At 37.6% G+C, this 27,137-nt stretch overlaps 1 protein-coding gene and 5 long non-coding RNA genes across 6 annotated transcripts in view; 1 reads left to right on the top strand and 5 right to left on the bottom strand.

Annotated features, from left to right (window-relative positions):
• LOC110039618 (F-box and leucine-rich repeat protein 13-like) overlaps positions 1-27,137 on the bottom strand; it is a 39,176-nt gene that overhangs the window by 8,721 nt on the left and 3,318 nt on the right. Inside the window, exons 7-17 of the mRNA XM_089280955.1 lie at positions 22,221-22,330; positions 21,581-21,688; positions 21,316-21,411; positions 20,912-20,937; positions 20,348-20,457; positions 19,838-19,890; positions 19,172-19,272; positions 18,734-18,863; positions 18,050-18,148; positions 17,549-17,669; positions 16,496-16,658 (exon numbers count right to left, since the gene is read on the bottom strand). Coding sequence (XP_089137081.1) covers positions 16,496-16,658; positions 17,549-17,669; positions 18,050-18,148; positions 18,734-18,863; positions 19,172-19,272; positions 19,838-19,890; positions 20,348-20,457; positions 20,912-20,937; positions 21,316-21,411; positions 21,581-21,688; positions 22,221-22,330 — 1,117 coding nt within the window. The remainder of the gene's footprint in view (positions 1-16,495; positions 16,659-17,548; positions 17,670-18,049; positions 18,149-18,733; positions 18,864-19,171; positions 19,273-19,837; positions 19,891-20,347; positions 20,458-20,911; positions 20,938-21,315; positions 21,412-21,580; positions 21,689-22,220; positions 22,331-27,137) is intronic.
• Positions 5,907-6,371, bottom strand: LOC149096609 (uncharacterized). The gene is made up of 2 exons (XR_016204464.1): positions 6,284-6,371; positions 5,907-6,071 (listed from the first exon to the last, which is right to left on the bottom strand). It is a non-coding gene; the product is annotated as an uncharacterized LOC149096609 (long non-coding RNA).
• LOC149096608 (uncharacterized) lies at positions 11,417-11,881 on the bottom strand. The gene is made up of 2 exons (XR_016204463.1): positions 11,794-11,881; positions 11,417-11,581 (listed from the first exon to the last, which is right to left on the bottom strand). It is a non-coding gene; the product is annotated as an uncharacterized LOC149096608 (long non-coding RNA).
• On the bottom strand, positions 15,761-16,225 carry LOC149096607 (uncharacterized). Its single transcript, XR_016204457.1, has 2 exons — positions 16,138-16,225; positions 15,761-15,925 (listed from the first exon to the last, which is right to left on the bottom strand). It is a non-coding gene; the product is annotated as an uncharacterized LOC149096607 (long non-coding RNA).
• On the bottom strand, positions 23,014-24,363 carry LOC149096606 (uncharacterized). The gene is made up of 2 exons (XR_016204503.1): positions 24,227-24,363; positions 23,014-23,461 (listed from the first exon to the last, which is right to left on the bottom strand). It is a non-coding gene; the product is annotated as an uncharacterized LOC149096606 (long non-coding RNA).
• On the top strand, positions 24,692-26,400 carry LOC149096605 (uncharacterized). Its single transcript, XR_016204504.1, has 2 exons — positions 24,692-24,831; positions 25,265-26,400. It is a non-coding gene; the product is annotated as an uncharacterized LOC149096605 (long non-coding RNA).

The raw sequence follows: 27,137 nt of genomic DNA, 5'->3' as shown, positions 1-27,137 counted from the left end.
GTTCTAACTTTTAAGTCTGTGCATGAAACCTTAGTGTGTGACCATTCAAATGAAAGCTATTGAGCGGTACTTTCATGTGGTGCTGTTTATTATGCTGTACAAGGTGGTTCTAACTTTTAAGTCTGTGGATGAAACCTTCGTGTGTGACCATTCAAATGAAAGCTATTGAGCGGTACTTTCATGTGGTGCTGTTTATTATGCTGTACAAGGTGGTTCTAACTTTTAAGTCTGTGGATGAAACCTAAGTGTGTGACCATTCAAATGAAAACTATTGAGCAGTACTTTCATGTGGTGCTGTTTATTATGCTGTACAAGGTGGTTCTAACTTTTAAGTCTGTGGATGAAACCTTAGTGTGTGATGATTCAAATGAAAACTATTGAGCAGTACTTTCATGTGGTGCTGTTTATTATGCTGTACAAGGTGGTTCTTACTTTTAAGTCTGTGGATGAAACCCTAGTGTGTGACCATTCAAATGAAAGCTATTTAGCAGTACTTTCATGTGGTGCTGTTTATTATGCTGTACAAGGTGGTTCTAACTTTTAAGTCTGTGGATGAAACCCTAGTGTGTGACCATTCAAATGAAAGCTATTGAGCAGTACTTTCATGTGGTGCTCTTTATTATGCTGTACAAGGTGGTTCTAACTTTTAAGTCTGTGTATGAAACCTTAGTGTGTGACCATTCAAATGAAAGCTATTGAGCAGTACTTTCATGTGGTGCTGTTTATTATGCTGTACAAGGTGGTTCTAACTTTTAAGTCTGTGGATGAAACCTTCGTGTGTGACCATTCAAATGAAAGCTATTTAGCAGTACTTTCATGTGGTGCTGTTTATTATGCTGTACAAGGTGGTTCTAACTTTTAAGTCTGTGTATGAAACCTTAGTGTGTGACCATTCAAATGAAAGCTATTGAGCAGTACTTTCATGTGGTGCTGTTTATTATGCTGTACAAGGTGGTTCTAACTTTTAAGTCTGTGGATGAAACCTTCGTGTGTGACAATTCAAATGAAAGCTATTGAGCAGTACTTTCATGTGGTGCTGTTTATTATGCTGTACAAGGTGGTTCTAACTTTTAAGTCTGTGGATGAAACCCTAGTGTGTGACCATTCAAATGAAAGCTATTGAGCAGTACTTTCATGTGGTGCTGTTTATTATGCTGTGCAAGGTGGTTCTAACTTTTAAGTCTGTGGATGAAACCTTAGTGTGTGACCATTCAAATGAAAGCTATTGAGCGGTACTTTCATGTGGTGCTGTTTATTATGCTGTACAAGGTGGTTCTAACTTTTAAGTCTGTGGATGAAACCTTCGTGTGTGACCATTCAAATGAAAGCTATTGAGCGGTACTTTCATGTGGTGCTGTTTATTATGCTGTACAAGGTGGTTCTAACTTTTAAGTCTGTGGATGAAACCTAAGTGTGTGACCATTCAAATGAAAACTATTGAGCAGTACTTTCATGTGGTGCTGTTTATTATGCTGTACAAGGTGGTTCTAACTTTTAAGTCTGTGGATGAAACCCTAGTGTGTGACCATTCAAATGAAAGCTATTTAGCAGTACTTTCATGTGGTGCTGTTTATTATGCTGTACAAGGTGGTTCTAACTTTTAAGTCTGTGGATGAAACCCTAGTGTGTGACCATTCAAATGAAAGCTATTGAGCAGTACTTTCATGTGGTGCTGTTTATTATGCTGTACAAGGTGGTTCTAACTTTTAAGTCTGTGGATGAAACCTTCGTGTGTGACCATTCAAATGAAAGCTATTGAGCAGTACTTTCATGTGGTGCTGTTTATTATGCTGTACAAGGTGGTTCTAACTTTTAAGTCTGTGGATGAAACCCTAGTGTGTGACCATTCAAATGAAAGCTATTGAGCAGTACTTTCATGTGGTGCTGTTTATTATCCTGTACAAGGTGGTTCTAACTTTTAAGTCTGTGGATGAAACCTTCGTGTGTGACCATTCAAATGAAAGCTATTGAGCAGTACTTTCATGTGGTGCTGTTTATTATGCTGTACAAGGTGGTTCTAACTTTTAAGTCTGTGTATGAAACCTTAGTGTGTGACCATTCAAATGAAAACTATTGAGCGGTACTTTCATGTGGTGCTGTTTATTATGCTGTACAAGGTGGTTCTAACTTTTAAGTCTGTGGATGAAACCTTCGTGTGTGACCATTCAAATGAAAGCTATTGAGCGGTACTTTCATGTGGTGCTGTTTATTATGCTGTACAAGGTGGTTCTAACTTTTAAGTCTGTGGATGAAACCTTCGTGTGTGACCATTCAAATGAAAGCTATTGAGCGGTACTTTCATGTGGTGCTGTTTATTATGCTGTACAAGGTGGTTCTAACTTTTAAGTCTGTGGATGAAACCTAAGTGTGTGACCATTCAAATGAAAACTATTGAGCAGTACTTTCATGTGGTGCTGTTTATTATGCTGTACAAGGTGGTTCTAACTTTTAAGTCTGTGTATGAAACCTAAGTGTGTGACCATTCAAATGAAAACTATTGAGCAGTACTTTCATGTGGTGCTGTTTATTATGCTGTACAAGGTGGTTCTAACTTTTAAGTCTGTGGATGAAACCTTAGTGTGTGATGATTCAAATGAAAGCTATTGAGCAGTACTTTCATGTGGTGCTGTTTATTATGCTGTACAAGGTGGTTGTAACTTTTAAGTCTGTGGATGAAACCCTAGTGTGTGACCATTCAAATGAAAGCTATTTAGCAGTACTTTCATGTGGTGCTGTTTATTATGCTGTACAAGGTGGTTCTAACTTTTAAGTCTGTGGATGAAACCCTAGTGTGTGACCATTCAAATGAAAGCTATTGAGCAGTACTTTGATGTGGTGCTCTTTATTATGCTGTACAAGGTGGTTCTAACTTTTAAGTCTGTGGATGAAACCTTAGTGTGTGATGATTCAAATGAAAGCTATTGAGCAGTACTTTCATGTGGTGCTGTTTATTATGCTGTACAAGGTGGTTCTAACTTTTAAGTCTGTGGATGAAACCCTAGTGTGTGACCATTCAAATGAAAGCTATTTAGCAGTACTTTCATGTGGTGCTGTTTATTATGCTGTACAAGGTGGTTCTAACTTTTAAGTCTGTGGATGAAACCCTAGTGTGTGACCATTCAAATGAAAGCTATTGAGCAGTACTTTCATGTGGTGCTCTTTATTATGCTGTACAAGGTGGTTCTAACTTTTAAGTCTGTGTATGAAACCTTAGTGTGTGACCATTCAAATGAAAGCTATTGAGCAGTACTTTCATGTGGTGCTGTTTATTATGCTGTACAAGGTGGTTCTAACTTTTAAGTCTGTGGATGAAACCTTCGTGTGTGACCATTCAAATGAAAGCTATTGAGCAGTACTTTCATGTGGTGCTGTTTATTATGCTGTACAAGGTGGTTCTAACTTTTAAGTCTGTGGATGAAACCCTAGTGTGTGACCATTCAAATGAAAGCTATTGAGCAGTACTTTCATGTGGTGCTGTTTATTATCCTGTACAAGGTGGTTCTAACTTTTAAGTCTGTGTATGAAACCTTAGTGTGTGACCATTCAAATGAAAGCTATTGAGCAGTACTTTCATGTGGTGCTGTTTATTATGCTGTGCAAGGTGGTTCTAACTTTTAAGTCTGTGGATGAAACCTTAGTGTGTGACCATTCAAATGAAAACTATTGAGCGGTACTTTCATGTGGTGCTGTTTATTATGCTGTACAAGGTGGTTCTACCTTTTAAGTCTGCGTATGCAACTCTAGTGTGTGACGATTCAAGTGAAAGCTATTGAGCAGTACTTTCATGTGGTGCTGTTTATTATGCTGTACAAGGTGGTTCTAACTTTTAAGTCTGTGGATGAAACCTTCGTGTGTGACCATTCAAATGAAAGCTATTGAGCAGTACTTTCATGTGGTGCTGTTTATTATGCTGTACAAGGTGGTTCTAACTTTTAAGTCTGTGGATGAAACCCTAGTGTGTGACCATTCAAATGAAAGCTATTGAGCAGTACTTTCATGTGGTGCTGTTTATTATCCTGTACAAGGTGGTTCTAACTTTTAAGTCTGTGGATGAAACCTTCGTGTGTGACCATTCAAATGAAAGCTATTGAGCAGTACTTTCATGTGGTGCTGTTTATTATGCTGTACAAGGTGGTTCTAACTTTTAAGTCTGTGTATGAAACCTTAGTGTGTGACCATTCAAATGAAAACTATTGAGCGGTACTTTCATGTGGTGCTGTTTATTATGCTGTACAAGGTGGTTCTAACTTTTAAGTCTGTGGATGAAACCTTCGTGTGTGACCATTCAAATGAAAGCTATTGAGCGGTACTTTCATGTGGTGCTGTTTATTATGCTGTACAAGGTGGTTCTAACTTTTAAGTCTGTGGATGAAACCTTCGTGTGTGACCATTCAAATGAAAGCTATTGAGCGGTACTTTCATGTGGTGCTGTTTATTATGCTGTACAAGGTGGTTCTAACTTTTAAGTCTGTGGATGAAACCTAAGTGTGTGACCATTCAAATGAAAACTATTGAGCAGTACTTTCATGTGGTGCTGTTTATTATGCTGTACAAGGTGGTTCTAACTTTTAAGTCTGTGTATGAAACCTAAGTGTGTGACCATTCAAATGAAAACTATTGAGCAGTACTTTCATGTGGTGCTGTTTATTATGCTGTACAAGGTGGTTCTAACTTTTAAGTCTGTGGATGAAACCTTAGTGTGTGATGATTCAAATGAAAGCTATTGAGCAGTACTTTCATGTGGTGCTGTTTATTATGCTGTACAAGGTGGTTGTAACTTTTAAGTCTGTGGATGAAACCCTAGTGTGTGACCATTCAAATGAAAGCTATTTAGCAGTACTTTCATGTGGTGCTGTTTATTATGCTGTACAAGGTGGTTCTAACTTTTAAGTCTGTGGATGAAACCCTAGTGTGTGACCATTCAAATGAAAGCTATTGAGCAGTACTTTGATGTGGTGCTCTTTATTATGCTGTACAAGGTGGTTCTAACTTTTAAGTCTGTGGATGAAACCTTAGTGTGTGATGATTCAAATGAAAGCTATTGAGCAGTACTTTCATGTGGTGCTGTTTATTATGCTGTACAAGGTGGTTCTAACTTTTAAGTCTGTGGATGAAACCCTAGTGTGTGACCATTCAAATGAAAGCTATTTAGCAGTACTTTCATGTGGTGCTGTTTATTATGCTGTACAAGGTGGTTCTAACTTTTAAGTCTGTGGATGAAACCCTAGTGTGTGACCATTCAAATGAAAGCTATTGAGCAGTACTTTCATGTGGTGCTCTTTATTATGCTGTACAAGGTGGTTCTAACTTTTAAGTCTGTGTATGAAACCTTAGTGTGTGACCATTCAAATGAAAGCTATTGAGCAGTACTTTCATGTGGTGCTGTTTATTATGCTGTACAAGGTGGTTCTAACTTTTAAGTCTGTGGATGAAACCTTCGTGTGTGACCATTCAAATGAAAGCTATTGAGCAGTACTTTCATGTGGTGCTGTTTATTATGCTGTACAAGGTGGTTCTAACTTTTAAGTCTGTGGATGAAACCCTAGTGTGTGACCATTCAAATGAAAGCTATTGAGCAGTACTTTCATGTGGTGCTGTTTATTATCCTGTACAAGGTGGTTCTAACTTTTAAGTCTGTGTATGAAACCTTAGTGTGTGACCATTCAAATGAAAGCTATTGAGCAGTACTTTCATGTGGTGCTGTTTATTATGCTGTGCAAGGTGGTTCTAACTTTTAAGTCTGTGGATGAAACCTTAGTGTGTGACCATTCAAATGAAAACTATTGAGCGGTACTTTCATGTGGTGCTGTTTATTATGCTGTACAAGGTGGTTCTACCTTTTAAGTCTGCGTATGCAACTCTAGTGTGTGACGATTCAAGTGAAAGCTATTGAGCAGTACTTTCATGTGGTGCTGTTTATTATGCTGTACAAGGTGGTTCTAACTTTTAAGTCTGTGGATGAAACCTTAGTGTGTGACCATTCAAATGAAAGCTATTGAGCAGTACTTTCATGTGGTGCTGTTTATTATGCTGTGCAAGGTGGTTCTAACTTTTAAGTCTGTGGATGAAACCTTAGTGTGTGACCATTCAAATGAAAACTATTGAGTGGTACTTTCATGTGGTGCTGTTTATTATGCTGTACAAGGTGGTTCTACCTTTTAAGTCTGCGTATGCAACTCTAGTGTGTGACGATTCAAGTGAAAGCTATTGAGCAGTACTTTCATGTGGTGCTGTTTATTATGCTGTACAAGGTGGTTCTAACTTTTAAGTCTGTGGATGAAACCCTAGTGTGTGACCATTCAAATGAAAGCTATTGAGCAGTACTTTCATGTGGTGCTGTTTATTATGCTGTACAAGGTGGTTCTAACTTTTAAGTCTGTGTATGAAACCTTAGTGTGTGACCATTCATATGAAAGCTAATGAGCAGTACTTTCATGTGGTGCTGTTTATTATGTTGTACAAGGTGGTTCTAACTTTTAAGTCTGTGGATGAAACCTTAGTGTGTGACCATTCAAATGAAAACTATTGAGCGGTACTTTCATGTGGTGCTGTTTATTATGCTGTACAAGGTGGTTCTAACTTTTAAATCTGTGGATGAAACCTTAGTGTGTGATCATTCAAATGAAAGCTATTGAGCAGTACTTTCATGTGGTGCTGTTTATTATGCTGTACAAGGTGGTTCTAACTTTTAAGTCTGTGGATGAAACCCTAGTGTGACCATTCAAATGAAAGCTATTTAGCAGTACTTTCATGTGGTGCTGTTTATTATGCTGTACAAGGTGGTTCTAACTTTTAAGTCTGTGTATGAAACCTTAGTGTGTGACCATTCAAATGAAAGCTATTGAGCAGTACTTTCATGTGGTGCTGTTTATTATGCTGTACAAGGTGGTTCTAACTTTTAAGTCTGTGGATGAAACCCTAGTGTGTGACCATTCATATGAAAGCTATTGAGCAGTACTTTCATGTGGTGCTGTTTATTATGCTGTACAAGGTGGTTCTAACTTTTAAGTCTGTGTATGAAACCTTAGTGTGTGACCATTCAAATGAAAGCTATTTAGCAGCACTTTCATGTGGTGCTGTTTATTATGCTGTGCAAGGTGGTTCTTACTTTTAAGTCTGTGGATGAAACCTTAGTGTGTGACCATTCAAATGAAAGCTATTGAGCAGTACTTTCATGTGGTGCTGTTTATTATGCTGTACAAGGTGGTTCTAACTTTTAAGTCTGTGTATGAAACCTTTGTGTGTGACCATTCAAATGAAAGCTATTGAGCAGTACTTTCATGTGGTGCTGTTTATTATGCTGTACAAGGTGGTTCTAACTTTTAAGTCTGTGGATGAAACCTTCGTGTGTGACCATTCAAATGAAAGCTATTGAGCGGTACTTTCATGTGGTGCTGTTTATTATGCTGTGCAAGGTGGTTCGAACTTTTAAGTCTGTGGATGAAACCTTAGTGTGTGACCATTCAAATGAAAGCTATTGAGCAGTACTTTCATGTGGTGCTGTTTATTATGCTGTACAAGGTGGTTCTAACTTTTAAGTCTGTGTATGAAACCTTAGTGTGTGACCATTCAAATGAAAGCTATTTAGCAGCACTTTCATGTGGTGCTGTTTATTATGCTGTGCAAGGTGGTTCTTACTTTTAAGTCTGTGTATGAAACCTTAGTGTGTGACCATTCAAATGAAAGCTATTGAGCAGTACTTTCATGTGGTGCTGTTTATTATGCTGTACAAGGTGGTTCTAACTTTTAAGTCTGTGGATGAAACCTTCGTGTGTGACCATTCAAATGAAAGCTATTGAGCAGTACTTTCATGTGGTGCTGTTTATTATGCTGTACAAGGTGGTTCTAACTTTTAAGTCTGTGGATGAAACCCTAGTGTGTGACCATTCAAATGAAAGCTATTTAGCAGTACTTTCATGTGGTGCTGTTTATTATCCTGTACAAGGTGGTTCTAACTTTTAAGTCTGTGGATGAAACCTTAGTGTGTGACCATTCAAATGAAAGCTATTGAGCAGTACTTTCATGTGGTGCTGTTTATTATGCTGTACAAGGTGGTTCTAACTTTTAAGTCTGTGTATGAAACCTTAGTGTGTGACCATTCAAATGAAAACTATTGAGCGGTACTTTCATGTGGTGCTGTTTATTATGCTGTACAAGGTGGTTCTAACTTTTAAGTCTGTGGATGAAACCTTCGTGTGTGACCATTCAAATGAAAGCTATTGAGCGGTACTTTCATGTGGTGCTGTTTATTATGCTGTACAAGGTGGTTCTAACTTTTAAGTCTGTGGATGAAACCTTCGTGTGTGACCATTCAAATGAAAGCTATTGAGCGGTACTTTCATGTGGTGCTGTTTATTATGCTGTACAAGGTGGTTCTAACTTTTAAGTCTGTGGATGAAACCTAAGTGTGTGACCATTCAAATGAAAACTATTGAGCAGTACTTTCATGTGGTGCTGTTTATTATGCTGTACAAGGTGGTTCTAACTTTTAAGTCTGTGTATGAAACCTAAGTGTGTGACCATTCAAATGAAAACTATTGAGCAGTACTTTCATGTGGTGCTGTTTATTATGCTGTACAAGGTGGTTCTAACTTTTAAGTCTGTGGATGAAACCTTAGTGTGTGATGATTCAAATGAAAGCTATTGAGCAGTACTTTCATGTGGTGCTGTTTATTATGCTGTACAAGGTGGTTGTAACTTTTAAGTCTGTGGATGAAACCTTAGTGTGTGACCATTCAAATGAAAGCTATTTAGCAGTACTTTCATGTGGTGCTGTTTATTATGCTGTACAAGGTGGTTCTAACTTTTAAGTCTGTGGATGAAACCCTAGTGTGTGACCATTCAAATGAAAGCTATTGAGCAGTACTTTGATGTGGTGCTCTTTATTATGCTGTACAAGGTGGTTCTAACTTTTAAGTCTGTGGATGAAACCTTAGTGTGTGATGATTCAAATGAAAGCTATTGAGCAGTACTTTCATGTGGTGCTGTTTATTATGCTGTACAAGGTGGTTCTAACTTTTAAGTCTGTGGATGAAACCCTAGTGTGTGACCATTCAAATGAAAGCTATTTAGCAGTACTTTCATGTGCTGCTGTTTATTATGCTGTACAAGGTGGTTCTAACTTTTAAGTCTGTGGATGAAACCCTAGTGTGTGACCATTCAAATGAAAGCTATTGAGCAGTACTTTCATGTGGTGCTCTTTATTATGCTGTACAAGGTGGTTCTAACTTTTAAGTCTGTGTATGAAACCTTAGTGTGTGACCATTCAAATGAAAGCTATTGAGCAGTACTTTCATGTGGTGCTGTTTATTATGCTGTACAAGGTGGTTCTAACTTTTAAGTCTGTGGATGAAACCTTCGTGTGTGACCATTCAAATGAAAGCTATTGAGCAGTACTTTCATGTGGTGCTGTTTATTATGCTGTACAAGGTGGTTCTAACTTTTAAGTCTGTGGATGAAACCCTAGTGTGTGACCATTCAAATGAAAGCTATTGAGCAGTACTTTCATGTGGTGCTGTTTATTATGCTGTGCAAGGTGGTTCTAACTTTTAAGTCTGTGGATGAAACCTTAGTGTGTGATGATTCAAATGAAAGCTATTGAGCAGTACTTTCATGTGGTGCTGTTTATTATGCTGTACAAGGTGGTTCTAACTTTTAAGTCTGTGGATGAAACCCTAGTGTGTGACCATTCAAATGAAAGCTATTTAGCAGTACTTTCATGTGGTGCTGTTTATTATGCTGTACAAGGTGGTTCTAACTTTTAAGTCTGTGGATGAAACCCTAGTGTGTGACCATTCAAATGAAAGCTATTGAGCAGTACTTTCATGTGGTGCTGTTTATTATGCTGTACAAGGTGGTTCTAACTTTTAAGTCTGTGGATGAAACCTTCGTGTGTGACCATTCAAATGAAAGCTATTGAGCAGTACTTTCATGTGGTGCTGTTTATTATGCTGTACAAGGTGGTTCTAACTTTTAAGTCTGTGGATGAAACCCTAGTGTGTGACCATTCAAATGAAAGCTATTGAGCAGTACTTTCATGTGGTGCTGTTTATTATCCTGTACAAGGTGGTTCTAACTTTTAAGTCTGTGGATGAAACCTTAGTGTGTGACCATTCAAATGAAAGCTATTGAGCAGTACTTTCATGTGGTGCTGTTTATTATGCTGTACAAGGTGGTTCTAACTTTTAAGTCTGTGGATGAAACCTTCGTGTGTGACCATTCAAATGAAAGCTATTGAGCGGTACTTTCATGTGGTGCTGTTTATTATGCTGTACAAGGTGGTTCTAACTTTTAAGTCTGTGGATGAAACCTTCGTGTGTGACCATTCAAATGAAAGCTATTGAGCGGTACTTTCATGTGGTGCTGTTTATTATGCTGTACAAGGTGGTTCTAACTTTTAAGTCTGTGGATGAAACCTAAGTGTGTGACCATTCAAATGAAAACTATTGAGCAGTACTTTCATGTGGTGCTGTTTATTATGCTGTACAAGGTGGTTCTAACTTTTAAGTCTGTGTATGAAACCTAAGTGTGTGACCATTCAAATGAAAACTATTGAGCAGTACTTTCATGTGGTGCTGTTTATTATGCTGTACAAGGTGGTTCTAACTTTTAAGTCTGTGGATGAAACCTTAGTGTGTGATGATTCAAATGAAAGCTATTGAGCAGTACTTTCATGTGGTGCTGTTTATTATGCTGTACAAGGTGGTTGTAACTTTTAAGTCTGTGGATGAAACCCTAGTGTGTGACCATTCAAATGAAAGCTATTTAGCAGTACTTTCATGTGGTGCTGTTTATTATGCTGTACAAGGTGGTTCTAACTTTTAAGTCTGTGGATGAAACCCTAGTGTGTGACCATTCAAATGAAAGCTATTGAGCAGTACTTTGATGTGGTGCTCTTTATTATGCTGTACAAGGTGGTTCTAACTTTTAAGTCTGTGGATGAAACCTTCGTGTGTGACCATTCAAATGAAAGCTATTGAGCAGTACTTTCATGTGGTGCTGTTTATTATGCTGTACAAGGTGGTTCTAACTTTTAAGTCTGTGGATGAAACCCTAGTGTGTGACCATTCAAATGAAAGCTATTGAGCAGTACTTTCATGTGGTGCTGTTTATTATCCTGTACAAGGTGGTTCTAACTTTTAAGTCTGTGTATGAAACCTTAGTGTGTGACCATTCAAATGAAAGCTATTGAGCAGTACTTTCATGTGGTGCTGTTTATTATGCTGTGCAAGGTGGTTCTAACTTTTAAGTCTGTGTATGAAACCTTAGTGTGTGACCATTCAAATGAAAACTATTGAGCGGTACTTTCATGTGGTGCTGTTTATTATGCTGTACAAGGTGGTTCTAACTTTTAAGTCTGCGTATGCAACTCTAGTGTGTGACGATTCAAGTGAAAGCTATTGAGCAGTACTTTCATGTGGTGCTGTTTATTATGCTGTACAAGGTGGTTCTAACTTTTAAGTCTGTGGATGAAACCTTAGTGTGTGACCATTCAAATGAAAGCTATTGAGCAGTACTTTCATGTGGTGCTGTTTATTATGCTGTGCAAGGTGGTTCTAACTTTTAAGTCTGTGGATGAAACCTTAGTGTGTGACCATTCAAATGAAAACTATTGAGTGGTACTTTCATGTGGTGCTGTTTATTATGCTGTACAAGGTGGTTCTACCTTTTAAGTCTGCGTATGCAACTCTAGTGTGTGACGATTCAAGTGAAAGCTATTGAGCAGTACTTTCATGTGGTGCTGTTTATTATGCTGTACAAGGTGGTTCTAACTTTTAAGTCTGTGGATGAAACCCTAGTGTGTGACCATTCAAATGAAAGCTATTGAGCAGTACTTTCATGTGGTGCTGTTTATTATGCTGTACAAGGTGGTTCTAACTTTTAAGTCTGTGTATGAAACCTTAGTGTGTGACCATTCATATGAAAGCTAATGAGGAGTACTTTCATGTGGTGCTGTTTATTATGTTGTACAAGGTGGTTCTAACTTTTAAGTCTGTGGATGAAACCTTAGTGTGTGACCATTCAAATGAAAACTATTGAGCGGTACTTTCATGTGGTGCTGTTTATTATGCTGTACAAGGTGGTTCTAACTTTTAAATCTGTGGATGAAACCTTAGTGTGTGATCATTCAAATGAAAGCTATTGAGCAGTACTTTCATGTGGTGCTGTTTATTATGCTGTACAAGGTGGTTCTAACTTTTAAGTCTGTGGATGAAACCCTAGTGTGACCATTCAAATGAAAGCTATTTAGCAGTACTTTCATGTGGTGCTGTTTATTATGCTGTACAAGGTGGTTCTAACTTTTAAGTCTGTGTATGAAACCTTAGTGTGTGACCATTCAAATGAAAGCTATTGAGCAGTACTTTCATGTGGTGCTGTTTATTATGCTGTACAAGGTGGTTCTAACTTTTAAGTCTGTGGATGAAACCCTAGTGTGTGACCATTCATATGAAAGCTATTGAGCAGTACTTTCATGTGGTGCTGTTTATTATGCTGTACAAGGTGGTTCTAACTTTTAAGTCTCTGGATGAAACCTTAGTGTGTGATGATTCAAATGAAAGCTATTGAGCAGTACTTTCATGTGGTGCTGTTTATTATGCTGTACAAGGTGGTTCTAACTTTTAAGTCTGTGTATGAAACCTTAGTGTGTGACCATTCAAATGAAAGCTATTTAGCAGTACTTTCATGTGGTGCTGTTTATTATGCTGTGCAAGGTGGTTCTAACTTTTAAGTCTGTGTATGAAACCTTAGTGTGTGACCATTCAAATGAAAGCTATTTAGCAGTACTTTCATGTGGTGCTGTTTATTATGCTGTGCAAGGTGGTTCTAACTTTTAAGTCTGTGTATGAAACCTTAGTGTGTGACCATTCAAATGAAAGCTATTTAGCAGTACTTTCATGTGGTGCCGTTTATTATGCTGTGCAAGGTGGTTCTAACTTTTAAGTCTGTGGATGAAACCTTAGTGTGTGACCATTCAAATGAAAGCTATTGAGCAGTACTTTCATGTGGTGCTGTTTATTATGCTGTACAAGGTGGTTCTAACTTTTAAGTCTGTGTATGAAACCTTAGTGTGTGACCATTCAAATGAAAGCTATTGAGCGGTACTTTCACGTGGTGCTGTTTATTATGTTGTACAAGGTGGTTCTAACTTTTAAGTCTGTGTATGCAACCTTAGTGTGTGACCATTCAAATGAAAGCTATTTAGCAGCACTTTCATGTGGTGCTGTTTATTATGCTGTACAAGGTGGTTCTAACTTTTAAGTCTGTGGATGAAACCTTAGTGTGTGACCATTCAAATGAAAACTATTGAGCGGTACTTTCATGTGGTGCTGTTTATTATGCTGTGCAAGGTGGTTCTAACTCTCAAGTCTGTGGATGAAACCCTAGTGTGTGACCATTCAAATGAAAGCTATTGAGCAGTACTTTCATGTGGTGCTGTTTATTATGCTGTACAAGGTGGTTCTAACTTTTAAGTCTGTGGATGAAACCTTAGTGTGTGACTATTCAAATGAAAGCTATTGAGCAGTACTTTCATGTGGTGCTGTTTATTATGCTGTGCAAGGTGGTTCTAACTCTCAAGTCTGTGGATGAAACCCTAGTGTGTGACCATTCAAATGAAAGCTATTGAGCAGTACTTTCATGTGGTGCTGTTTATTATGCTGTACAAGGTGGTTCTAACTTTTAAGTCTGTGGATGAAACCTTAGTGTGTGACCATTCAAATGAAAGCTATTGAGCAGTACTTTCATGTGGTGCTGTTTATTATGCTGTGCAAGGTGGTTCTAACTTTTAAGTCTGTGCATGAAACCTTAGTGTGTGACCATTCAAATGAAAGTTATTGAGCAGTACTTTCATGTGGTGCTGTTTATTATGCTGTACAAGGTGGTTCTAACTTTTAAGTCTGTGGATGAAACCTTAGTGTGTGACCATTCAAATGAAAGCTATTTAGCAGCACTTTCATGTGGTGCTGTTTATTATGCTGTACAAGGTGGTTCTAACTTTTAAGTCTGTGTATGAAACCTTAGTGTGTGACCATTCAAATGAAAACTATTGAGCGGTACTTTCATGTGGTGCTGTTTATTATCCTGTGCAAGGTGGTTCTAACTCTCAAGTCTGTGGATGAAACCCTAGTGTGTGACCATTCAAATGAAAGCTATTGAGCAGTACTTTCATGTGGTGCTGTTTATTATGCTGTACAAGGTGGTTCTAACTTTTAAGTCTGTGGATGAAACCTTAGTGTGTGACCATTCAAATGAAAGCTATTTAGCAGTACTTTCATGTGGTGCTGTTTATTATGCTGTGCAAGGTGGTTCTAACTTTTAAGTCTGTGGATGAAACCTTAGTGTGTGACCATTCAAATGAAAGCTATTGAGCAGTACTTTCATGTGGTGCTGTTTATTATGCTGTACAAGGTGGTTCTAACTTTTAAGTCTGTGGATGAAACCTTAGTGTGTGACCATTCAAATGAAAGCTATTGAGCAGTACTTTCATGTGGTGCTGTTTATTATGCTGTGCAAGGTGGTTCTAACTTTTAAGTCTGTGGATGAAACCTTAGTGTGTGACCATTCAAATGAAAACTATTGAGCAGTACTTTCATGTGGTGCTGTTTATTATCCTGTGCAAGGTGGTTCTAACTCTCAAGTCTGTGGATGAAACCCTAGTGTGTGACCATTCAAATGAAAGCTATTGAGCAGTACTTTCATGTGGTGCTGTTTATTATGCTGTACAAGGTGGTTCTAACTTTTAAGTCTGTGGATGAAACCTTAGTGTGTGACCATTCAAATGAAAGCTATTGAGCAGTACTTTCATGTGGTGCTGTTTATTATGCTGTACAAGGTGGTTCTAACTTTTAAGTCTGTGGATGAAACCTTAGTGTGTGACCATTCAAATGAAAGCTATTGAGCAGTACTTTCATGTGGTGCTGTTTATTATGCTGTACAAGGTGGTTCTTACTTTTAAGTCTGTGCATGAAACCTTAGTGTGTGACCATTCAAATGAAAGCTATTGAGCAGCACTTTCATGTGGTGCTGTTTATTATGCTGTGCAAGGTGGTTCTAACTTTTAAGTCTGTGGATGAAACCCTAGTGTGTGACCATTCAAATGAAAGCTATTTAGCAGTACTTTCATGTGGTGCTGTTTATTATGCTGTGCAAGGTGGTTCTAACTTTTAAGTCTGTGGATGAAACCTTAGTGTGTGACCATTCAAATGAAAGCTATTGAGCAGTACTTTCATGTGGTGCTGTTTATTATGCTGTACAAGGTGGTTCTTACTTTTAAGTCTGTGCATGAAACCTTAGTGTGTGACCATTCAAATGAAAGCTATTGAGCAGCACTTTCATGTGGTGCTGTTTATTATGCTGTGCAAGGTGGTTCTAACTTTTAAGTCTGTGGATGAAACCTTAGTGTGTGACCATTCAAATGAAAGCTATTGAGCGGTACTTTCATGTGGTGCTGTTTATTATGCTGTACAAGGTGGTTCTAACTTTTAAGTCTGTGGATGAAACCTTAGTGTGTGACCATTCAAATGAAAGCTATTGAGCAGTACTTTCATGTGGTGCTGTTTATTATGCTGTGCAAGGTGGTTCTAACTTTTAAGTCTGTGGATGAAACCTTAGTGTGTGACCATTCAAATGAAAACTATTGAGCGGTACTTTCATGTGGTGCTGTTTATTATGCTGTACAAGGTGGTTCTAACTTTTAAGTCTGCGTATGCAACTCTAGTGTGTGACGATTCAAGTGAAAGCTATTGAGCAGTACTTTCATGTGGTGCTGTTTATTATGCTGTACAAGGTGGTTCTAACTTTTAAGTCTGTGGATGAAACCTTAGTGTGTGACCATTCAAATGAAAGCTATTGAGCAGTACTTTCATGTGGTGCTGTTTATTATGCTGTGCAAGGTGGTTCTAACTTTTAAGTCTGTGGATGAAACCTTAGTGTGTGACCATTCAAATGAAAACTATTGAGTGGTACTTTCATGTGGTGCTGTTTATTATGCTGTACAAGGTGGTTCTAACTTTTAAGTCTGCGTATGCAACTCTAGTGTGTGACGATTCAAGTGAAAGCTATTGAGCAGTACTTTCATGTGGTGCTGTTTATTATGCTGTACAAGGTGGTTCTAACTTTTAAGTCTGTGGATGAAACCCTAGTGTGTGACCATTCAAATGAAAGCTATTGAGCAGTACTTTCATGTGGTGCTGTTTATTATGCTGTACAAGGTGGTTCTAACTTTTAAGTCTGTGTATGAAACCTTAGTGTGTGACCATTCATATGAAAGCTACTGAGCAGTACTTTCATGTGGTTCTTTTTGTATCCATTAATGACTTATCAAACTGAAATTGAATTTGAGAACTGAAACTGAATATGAATACCAAAGCATCAGCGTTATCCAGCGTTGAAAAACGCGTTCCTAATCATTTGGGGTATAAATATCTTGCAGCAAGTTGCTTCTCTCTTTAAACAGTCTTCGTAACTTATCGACAATCTTCAGCACGTTTCTTACCTTACACAGTCGGCGACATTGACTACATTGAGATGCTTGGAGGAAGCCAAGGCCTTGAGAGCAAGATCAGTTATTCTGGGACAATCCACAAGATAAACATGGTCTAACATTGGGCAACTTTTCGCTAGCACTTTCACGGATGCGTCTGTCAGGCGATTGTTTCCTTGGAAATAAAGACGTAGAATATGAGAATAAAAACGGCAATGCCAAAGGTGACACGTCAAACACTAATAATAAGCTCCGGGCTTTTTCTATTCAAATATTTTTTAATGGGTTTTGTTTCTTGCGAGGAAAAGTTTTGGCTTGTTTTGTCGGGTACTTTGAAAACAAAACATTGATTGGGCTTGCATTTGGAAGGGAGGCGTTGTGAGACTTTAAGGTGCCTCGGAAACGGTTATCAACATGACGATCTATAAAACAACAACAACAAAAAAAAACTCCTGAAACGAACATCAAATGCCACCAAACAAGTTCTACAATGCTCCATTAAAACAATTAGATTATGAGCTCGAGATTTCTATCGCGTGAGAGTTGACGAGGGCGCAGAGAAATCGAGAGCGAATAATCGAATTGTTTTAGTATAAATCTCCTAGTCGTTCAAACCTTTTCTAAATCCTCTTCCCAGACACTTCGAAAATGCAAAGAAGCGGCCGTCATTTTGTTAACAAGCGCACACTGCTACGCCACTCGCTATCTATCAGAGAATAGATAGTGAGTAGCGTAGCCAATCAGAGAACGGCACTCGTGATAGAACACTAGCAGATTTATACTAACATTGTTTAGAATATAGCTGCTGTATACCCTCTACTGGATCTGAGATTGCATTTTTTTTTTATATAGATAATGCATTTTTGAGGTCCAGAAAAAGTGCTGAACGCACTGACGTTTCCTTCCTGCGTCCTCTAGCAGTTTTTCTAGATTTCAAGTCTGCATTATTTCCTTAGAAAACATAGAACACCATCGTCTATTTGGCAGATGGGCGAGGGGAGCTTTATTTTATCAGAAAGCAGCGAATCCCAAAAATGAATGACAAAATTATCAACCTCGACTTACCCTCAACTCGAATCTTGTGCATTCTTCTGCACGACGCAAGACATTTGAAAGCAGCATCTGACAGGAATGGCGAGTTTAATATTGAAACGTTCTTTAAAGTACGGCATTCGGATGTTAACGCCTAGAGGGAACCACATAAAAAGAAAACAAATCAGACCAACACTTAAGAAATGTTTTCCTTACGATCCCCAGAAAGTAACGAACCCCAATGGATCCCCAATATAAGCTCGATTACCAGCAGCTGTTCAGGAATATGATCCCGCGCTCCTCTCTCCGAACTCTCGAGGAGGACCCTCGGGAACCGGACCCACAGGAGGGTGGCGGAAATCGAGCCTAATCCTGATATTGTCCCTGGGAAAATACCAATAGAACATGGCTGCTAAATCTTAGGTATGTAGGGTCGTTATCCCCGGAACTTCAAGGTACTTGGAGAAAAAGTGAAGAAAATCACCGGCAAGAACCCGGGCATTCAACAATGAATCTTAATGGTCTCGTAAATACCTGAACACAATCGTCTCTCAGCCCAGGCAGTTCATTCAGGATAATTGTTGTTAAACTGGAGCAACCCATAGAGATAAACTTGAATCCCTCTTGTGTAATCTGAAAACAATTCAAACATGCCAGCCTAAGTCAAACAGAAATCATTCTTCGTTAACTGAACGATTTTCACTTGAGTAAGGAAATGAACACGCGTTTGCTTTGGTTTTAATTTCCTATGCTTAGACATTGGTTTAAAAATCTCGCGCAATTTTTTCATCTAGTCAGAAGTTATTCCCAAAACCAATCTTGACTCCCTTGCACATGTTTCTCAGCCACATGTATCTGCTTATCGTTTTACTTTCACAGAATTGGCTGTCTTTTGCGACTGACCAGGGAGCTTGGCAAGAGTGATAACTTTGGTTTTGGTTTCACGACACTCAATCTTCACTTGAATCTCAGACGTTTCTCACAGGTGATAGAAATAAGCATGCAACTAAATGAGACTTGAAACGATTTTTTACAACCATCGTAGAACTGCAACTAGAGCCTAAAGAAAAAAAACTCTGAACATAACTAAACTAGGATTTTTCCTTTGCATAACACAATTAGAAATATTATAATAATAATATTCCAACAAGACTAATCTGTCTCTAAATAATTTATTATAATCCCAAGTCAAATACTTTGGGAAAATTTCTCACGTACCTGCTCACATCCTGACAAGTCGAGGTGTACTATCTTGTGGCAGCCTTTTCCGTTCGCCATGTAACTAAGACCCTTGTTGGTGAACTTTGTACAGTAAGCCAAGCTCAGATAGAGCATGTTAGTGCAGTACCTAACCAATTCCACAGGAACACACATTAATATTTCTCTAACTCGGAGCGGTTTGTACTGAATTTCGTAAAACCAATACCAAAGCTTTACCCAATCATGAAGGACACGGACAATCCGGTGAACCAATCAACTTACAGTAAACACGTGTAGCCGACATGAAGCGCAGGAAAACGTGTGGGAGGGAGTTGCGATTGGTGTTGGTTTTACTTCTGACTGGATGAGCGTAGTATATGAAGTAAATGAGAAAACAGACTCCAGAAGAGTTGAGTTACTTTATAAATCAGAATTTACACATTTAGAAAAACGCACCTTCCAAGATATCTGAGAGAAGCATCAGAAATTGGAGTGCCTGCCAAGTTTAAGTACAGCAAAGATGTGCATCCTATGGCAATGCTTTTAATTACTTCATCCTAAGTGAAAAAATAAATTAAATCAAAACACATCTTGATCTTGCTTTTCTTAATTTTCATTGGTCAGAAGTCCAGCAAAAGGGACATTTAAACTACTTTTACAAATAGCTGTTACTGCAGTTATCAGTGGTTTGACTTAAAAGTGAGGTAAAAGGAGCAATTCTGCTTTTTATTCACCCTATCACCCTGTGCGTTCATTGGAGATAAGCATGTGTACATGTAAGATGATACTAACAACAGAGAAGAACTATCCAGTGCAGCTCTCCAAGACAGTCATTTATATCCCACTAAGTCATCCTTAATCATTTTCCTGGCTGTTGAGCCAGTGCCAAACAAGGATGAGCAAAAACTCTTAGTGACTGTGGAAAAAATTTCATTTTCACCACTCTCCTGCGACATCCTGTGGGTTCATGATCATTTTCCTGAGCAGGGGCTGGTATTGAAGCCTCTAACTTTCTGGTGCTTTCCTACCTTAGCAAAATACTATTTGTCATCTTGTTTGACAAAAATCAAAATACAGTAATACTTATTGCCATTTAAACATACATTTAGCAAGTGTACTCACAGTGACTCCTGAACATTCAGATAAGTTCAAGTCTTGCAAATTTCTGCATTGCGCTGAAAAGGAAGTAAGCAATTATTATATAACATGAGGTCCTTGTTGCAAAAAAAAACATCAAAGATACAAGCTGATACTTCATAATTTTTTCTTTTCAATTTTATTTTAACAAAACAAGCAACAATAAAATTACATTTAATTTTCAAATATACCAGATAAAAAGTATACCATACATGCACATGCTCCTCTCCCCATTCAGCTCAAATGAGACAATGATGAAACAAGACATCTTTGCGTGACTCACTCAGAAAAATATGAGCCAAGCTGTGATTAGCTAAATAGCGCAAAGGATTGCAGTTCTGATTTAAGCAGCCATTAAAGGGTTGGGGGGTGGGGGGGGGGGGGGTGTGTGAGGAAGTACTGTGTGATGACTGCAAAACAGTTTCAAAGGAAACTGCTACACAAGTAAAGTTGCCAAGAACATATGGAGCAATAAATTATTTACAAGGCACATACCTGTAAGCTTGAGGCTTTCACATGACAGGTTGTAGCAGCCTCGCAGGTTTAAGTGTCCCAGAAATGGACGACATTTGTGGATTAAATTTGCAGCGACTTTATTTGTTGCACTAAGAGAAGAAGTTCAACAAAGTTAGGAAATAAAAGAAATGAAGTTACCTAAAAGGACTGAGATTTGTATGGGAGGCGGCAGCAAATTTTCTTGTCCCAAAATAGTTATAACATTTCCAAGAAATTTTATGAATAGAATAAATAGCCAACATTCAAGATCTTCTTGCTGCAGTTTTGCTCATATTTAGACGTAAATTTTAAAAATGTTTGCTCTTACTACAGATAAGCCTCTAATAATAGAATAAGAAAAGAAGAATTGATTGACGTTTTATTGTGAATTTCCAACAATGGTCAAGCATATGTATAACACTACTTGATAAAGCATATAAAGTCAACTACCTTTTTTGCAAAATATTGCAACAAAATTCATTTATGCCAAGAAGCCACCAAATTTCCCGAGGCACAAATAGTTTAAGGGTGAGTCGAATGATAAAAAAATTTCGTTTAACTTACCTGTGTTTTACTATGGAAAAATCAATCTAGTGAGAAAAAAAGATGTTCATTGAGATAGAATTCAAGCCGTATCTTTATCATGATACTTGCAAATCAGTCTGAACTGTCTGCAAAAATGAACAAATTCTGATCTGCCTAGTAGAGTACCTCCATGCCTGTTGTTTTCTTAGTGATCATGTCAGCAATACAATCACATTTTCAGCAACAATATTAATTCTCAGCAGTGAAAAATAGTCAGTAGAAATGCAAAAAGCATGCAAAAATAATAGTAACACATTGCAAAATGCAAAATAATCATTGAAAGCTTTCTTAAAAATGTCTATTTAACATAACAGATAACTTAAGAAACACAATAATATTATATACTAAATTTTTTGGATAAAACAATATTTGAATTATTTTACCTTACTCCACAGAATGTTGGCCTGAATTAAGACTTTCCAGCTTCGGCAGACACGAGCACAACGACCCAAGTCACCCACGCTCACATAACTGAAAATCTAAATTGTTATAGAAATTGGCACAATGTCACTGATCAATATCATCACAAATCTACATTTAATATATCCTCATTTGACAAATTTGTTCAAATAAAAAGCCAAACTTTTTAGAGGCAAGCATGAAGCTTTACTAGAATTTCCAGAAGGTAGAGTGCAAACAACTACTTACTCTTAAAGCAACATGTCTTGGAAGCGAGGAGATTTCATCTCTGCCATCTGCCCTGACCCGGAAGAACCCTTCATAAACAGAGTCAAGGATCTCTCCTCTTTCAATCCGCTGGACATGTTGATTGAAAATTCCAAGTAGTTAGACATTGGAGACTAAAATTCAATGTGGTCACATTTAACCTTTACGCTGTAGGTTGACTCATGATCATTAGACAAGAATAGTTTCCTGTATTTAACAACAACTCGTATCTATAATTTTTAACATTGATACCAACAATTGCATGTGTAAGTTTAATAATAAGCTATTGAGCAGCAGTTAATATTGCACATGATTAGGTAAGGTAAAGTCTGCATACAAGCCAAGCTGCCCATCAGTCCGGAGCTTATCCAGGTTTCTGCAGCATGAAGTAAATAGGCGTATTTCTACTCCCTCCTCGATGGGATGCTAGTCCATCGTAGGGTTACATGTACCCCAAGCATTAAGTTTGCCGCTACCTATTTGTACACATGGGTAGAGAGAGGCACTGTGAGAGTAAAGTGTCTTGCCCGAGAACACGATGCAATGTCCCTGGCCAGGGTTCGAACCTGGACCGCTCGATCCGGAGATGAGCGTCACTGTGTCTGGTGTACTTATTACTGACCTCAAAATATTCCTTTGTCTTTCTCGCATCCACGGCCACGCTATGCCAAGCATCAAACACCACACGTAATAAGGAGATTGCCAGCACTCTCCGGATCCGTGATGAAATCACTGCAGATTTCAAAACAAATATACTGTATGTAACTTACAAATTTACTAATTAAGCTTCATCACTTTTTCATTCTTTTATACCACACGATAAAAAATGAAATTAGTTCTATATTACTTTTAGTAACGGAAATTAACTGTGACATATCATAAGGATCGGGGTTGGGAATGAATTGCAAAATGTCAGCAGATGTGTAAGCTTAACCTTGTTCCCACTCACACTGGCCTGCGAAAACAGCCGTCCTTCTTTGCTCCTGGCCCTACCCTTGTGAGATAACTTTAAGAATTCCTAGGAATTCCTAGGAATTTCCTAAGAATTCCTAGGAAAAAATTCCTAGGAATTCCTAGGAATCTAAGGTGTGAATTTTCACGGTAATTCGGACTCGGAATTCCTAGGAATTCCTAGGAATTCCAAGTTTACATAGAGCTGACTTGGAATTCCTAGGAATTCCTAGGAATTCCAACTGAAATATACTCACCTTGAAAATTCCTTAAAATTCTCAAAAATTCCTAGGAATTTCTGGGAATAACTTGGAATTTGTAGGATTTTTTGAGAATAGGTTGGAATTTTTTGGAAAATCTGAGAAAAACTGGGAATTTTGTATCGTTTGTAGGCCAGACAAAATTTTGATGATTAATGCCCAGCATTAAAATAACAAATAAAGTCACTGATATCACATCAAACAGGCTTTAAATCAATGGTTTATTACATTGGCTTTCATGAATTTAAACATAAGTCATTAGAATAATATTATCCTGTTTCTTTTTTATTACACCAAGAATTAAAAGTAAAACTGAAAACAGCTATGAAGGTCAAACTTTTACATGTTTGATAAAAAGAGAACTTTTTCAGATAATTTACTTACTTTTTTGGTTTACAAATCCAACAATTTTCCATACACAAGATTTTAGCTTAAATTATTGTTATTATGTGGAACAAATCTGGATTTTCATGAATGTAAGGAATCAATTATAAGAACAAAACTGAAACAATCCTTAAAATTAAAAAAGGCTGAGTTTGGGCAAACTTAGCTGCTGTTCAGTTATTTCTTTTGTTTCCGCAGCTTCTTTTGTTGCCCTCTAATTACGCTGTCAACAGCTGGCCTCTTCATCTTCATCTTTGTTGCATGACACCTAAAACAAAATTTAAAAAATACAGTACATTGCGATATATATGAGGTACTGTAAGACTGAGATCCAAATATTTATGTGCTCACAGTTTAATACACGCAGCTAATTAAGACCTGACTGTAAGCTGGTTGAAATGTTAAAAGAGAAGACTTGATAATGGAAGGTGCTTGTATACTATTGATAAATATGTTACATAAATCTTGAGCTTACAGTAGATTAAATCAAGGTTTTCCTTCCTCTATAAGTGTATCAACAACTCTTGAATTGGAGGATACACTGTGTATATCACGGTTTTTAGCCAAATTTAGACATTAGAAATACTAAAAAAGACACTTAAAACATTTAAGGAACATTTAAATAATAGAGTAAACACAAAAGAATATACGGATGGACAAAAATTGAAGATCAACATGGACTGCCATACAGTCAGGCTGAAACACACAGGAGACATATCAAACTCATGCACACTGGCTGCCTCGTTGGAGTTTTTATCAAGAACTTTGACTGGGATCAGAGAGAACTGCTATATTTATTTCGTTTGAACAAGTGAGGCGAGAGAAACTTGTTACTCGCAAATCAAATTGTTTAGGCATGCACACTGGGCAACCTAAATTGTTTCAACTTTGCTTTAGCCAGAATTCATTTCATGCCATGACTGAGTGATCCACTTGTGTATGATTCGTGATGATAAAGTTCATTCAAAAGCTTTTGTCTAAATACAAGAATTTACTTTGTATAATATAAGGTTACTTGAATTCGATTACTCACCAAATAATTTTGTATACGGCTAATCTGTCCTTTGAATTCTTCCCCGTTGAAACATCCACAGTAAGACTTTCTTTTAACTCCAAATCTTCGCCAAGAATAACTTGTTTCTCGTTAATGACACTCACGCTGTTTTCTTCTGGTCACAGGACCGCAGCAAAAACCATTTTGATATAATTTTGGAAGTGAAATCTAATAAAACGCACGAGCGATCAGCCGTTAACGCTGAATTCAAAGATGGGCGCCAAAAGAGAATTAATAACGCGATCTTTGTCACGTTCAGTCACAAGGATAGTCACGTGAAAATTCGCGTGCTGTGATTGGTTCAGTTGATCAGTTGAGGAGAGAATGGAAACGGGAGAAGAAGGAGAGAGAGACTGGCAACGAGGTTGCCAGACCAGTCGCTTTCGATGGCAAGTCTGTTTCCCTTTCCACGCTGTTTTGGTGGTCTTTTGAAAGATGGGTCTTGCTTCAAAAGGAAAAAACTACACAAACTTTTTACGAATAAATCAAGGAGGAAAATGGAACGTACTTTAACTGGTTGATCTGTTCCCGACGGTTGTCAAGATAAAGGATCATGAGGCACTTGAATCAAGTTCACTGCAAAGGTAAGGAATCCAATTTTATAGGGATTTTCTGTTATGATAACCTATAATTGTAAATTATAAATCAAACTAAGCAATGCATTGTGTGCTCTTTAAAAACCCCAAAAGCTGAAATTCACCTAAAAGGTTTCAGATCGACCTGAGGAAACGAGATAAATTCTGCGAAATGAGCTTAAGCTTGTTGTATTAGTCCACCAAATCTATTTCAACACCCAGTCAGCACAATGCAGCAAGTATAAATTTGCGATGCTTGTCATTTTTTCCTTTGAATTATTTATAAGGATTAGCATGATATGAGATCTATAGTCTTTTCAATACATCAAGATGTAGGTTTTTTTTATTTGCATTGTCATTTATTTATGTCAGTTATTTATTTGTTTCCCACTAACTCATAATCTTTTTGATTCTTTTGATTTTGTTGTGTCATGAATTAAAGTGACCGCGAGGACAAGGAAATACAAGAAACATATTGATGATTCCACTATACCCATACCAAAATCTACAAGATTCGACCACATAAATCGCTTAAAGCAGTCTTCACAGGCCAGTTGACGTCATCTCCCTCTCTTGCATCCCTTTTTCTTGGATATCATTTCCAACACCATGAACAGAACACCTCACAGTTTTCGGCTCACCTGAGTGAGATGGCTGTTGGCAAAAATGTTGTGGATGACTTTGATGGATTATGGAGTGAACCTTTATGCAAGAATTGAAGTTTCACAGAAGCATTTGATAAAATTGAGTTGCCAATACCTGAAAAGACTACAAAAATACCAGTTGATGTAATACACAACAACTCAGATTTGTCCACAGACAGTGATTCAGATAATGATGTTGAAGTTTCAGTTCCGACTCCTCTGAAGAAATTGAGAACTCTGACACTGATGACCATTCACTGGACTCCCCTGATGAAAGTGAAACTAATGGTTCCCAAGAAAAAAACATTTTCTGCCAAAGAATATGCCTGTATGGCTATTCTGGCCTTAATTTCAAGACATTGTATGACAATGAGAGGCTGCTAAAGATATCCTTGTTTTAATGAAACTACCAGTAATTTGTCCAGAGAATGTCACAGTACAGTTTTACAAATGTACAGCAAGTGTGTGGAAACTGTGAGCTTTTCATTTATGACATCTGTGAGAGATGTCTTCCTCTTTTTCCTAAAGTCATACAGGATCAAGTCAAAAATTGTTCAACAGTGGGCTGTGATGGGTATGTGTGTGAATCTACAATTATATTAAATATATACGTGCATATATATACTTTTGGTTTTATTGAAATTGTAAATAATATATATTCATTTATGATGACAGAATTTTTTGCTTAATCTATTTATCAAATCTAAGAGCATCTATTTTTCTATCAGTTAAACTCTGGGTGTTTGATTTACGGGTCCATACAGGCACATATACACTAACAAATCATGCTGGATCTAAAAAGCAATATTATCAGTGCTATAGTTTTATGTTGAGTTGTCAGACTTAAACTGGAATTAATGTACATTTTTTGTCTGGAAATAATTATCTTGGAGCTTGACAACAATAAAAAGGTATGGAACTCACTACAGAGAAATGATCGTGTTGATTTTTACTAATTCACAGAAACTGATTCATGCACCGAGTTCATCTTTAATTTTGACATTTTGGGAAATTTATAGAAATTTCCAGGAATATTTCATGTGATTTAGCTATTCCCAAAAACTCCTAGATATTCCAAATACATTTTTTAAAACAGTCTGGGAAGTAATAGGAGTTCCTAGGAATTCCCAATAATTCCCAGTCATACTTTTCACTATTCCCAAATATTCCCAGAAATTCCAAGGTCTTGGATTAAGCATAATTTGCATGGCTTGGAATAACTTGGAATTCCTAGGAATTCCCAATAATTCCCAGTCATACTTCCACTATTCCCAAATATTCCCAGAAATTCCAAGGTCTTGGATAAAGCATAATTTGCATGTCTTGGAATAACTTGGAATTCCTAGGAATTCCTAGGAATTCCTAGGAATTCCTAGGAATTCCCAGACTACTGGGAATTCATTTCGCAGGGGTAGTGGCCACTTGGGCCGGGAGCAAAGAAGGACGGCTGTTTTCGCAGGCTACATTCACACTTGGGTCAGTAAGGATGCATCTGGCTACTGCTGTTTGTGTAGCATCGATACAGCTCAGTATGGTTGATTTTCCCTTGATGCTATGGATGAAACTGCCTGTTGTTGACAAAATTTGCTCACTAAGTAACAAGTTCGCTATGGGTGTGTAGAACAAGGCTACAGGAGACTAAAAACTTAACGACAGCCATGCTGTTGTTGT

The sequence above is a fragment of the Orbicella faveolata genome, unplaced genomic scaffold (assembly GCF_042242905.1).
Source record: "Orbicella faveolata isolate gen_17 unplaced genomic scaffold, um_ofav_v1 contig_48, whole genome shotgun sequence".
Lineage (NCBI taxonomy): Eukaryota > Metazoa > Cnidaria > Anthozoa > Scleractinia > Merulinidae > Orbicella > Orbicella faveolata.
The sequence above is the reverse complement of the archived record's forward strand: the minus strand, read 5'-3'. Positions and strand labels throughout refer to the sequence as shown.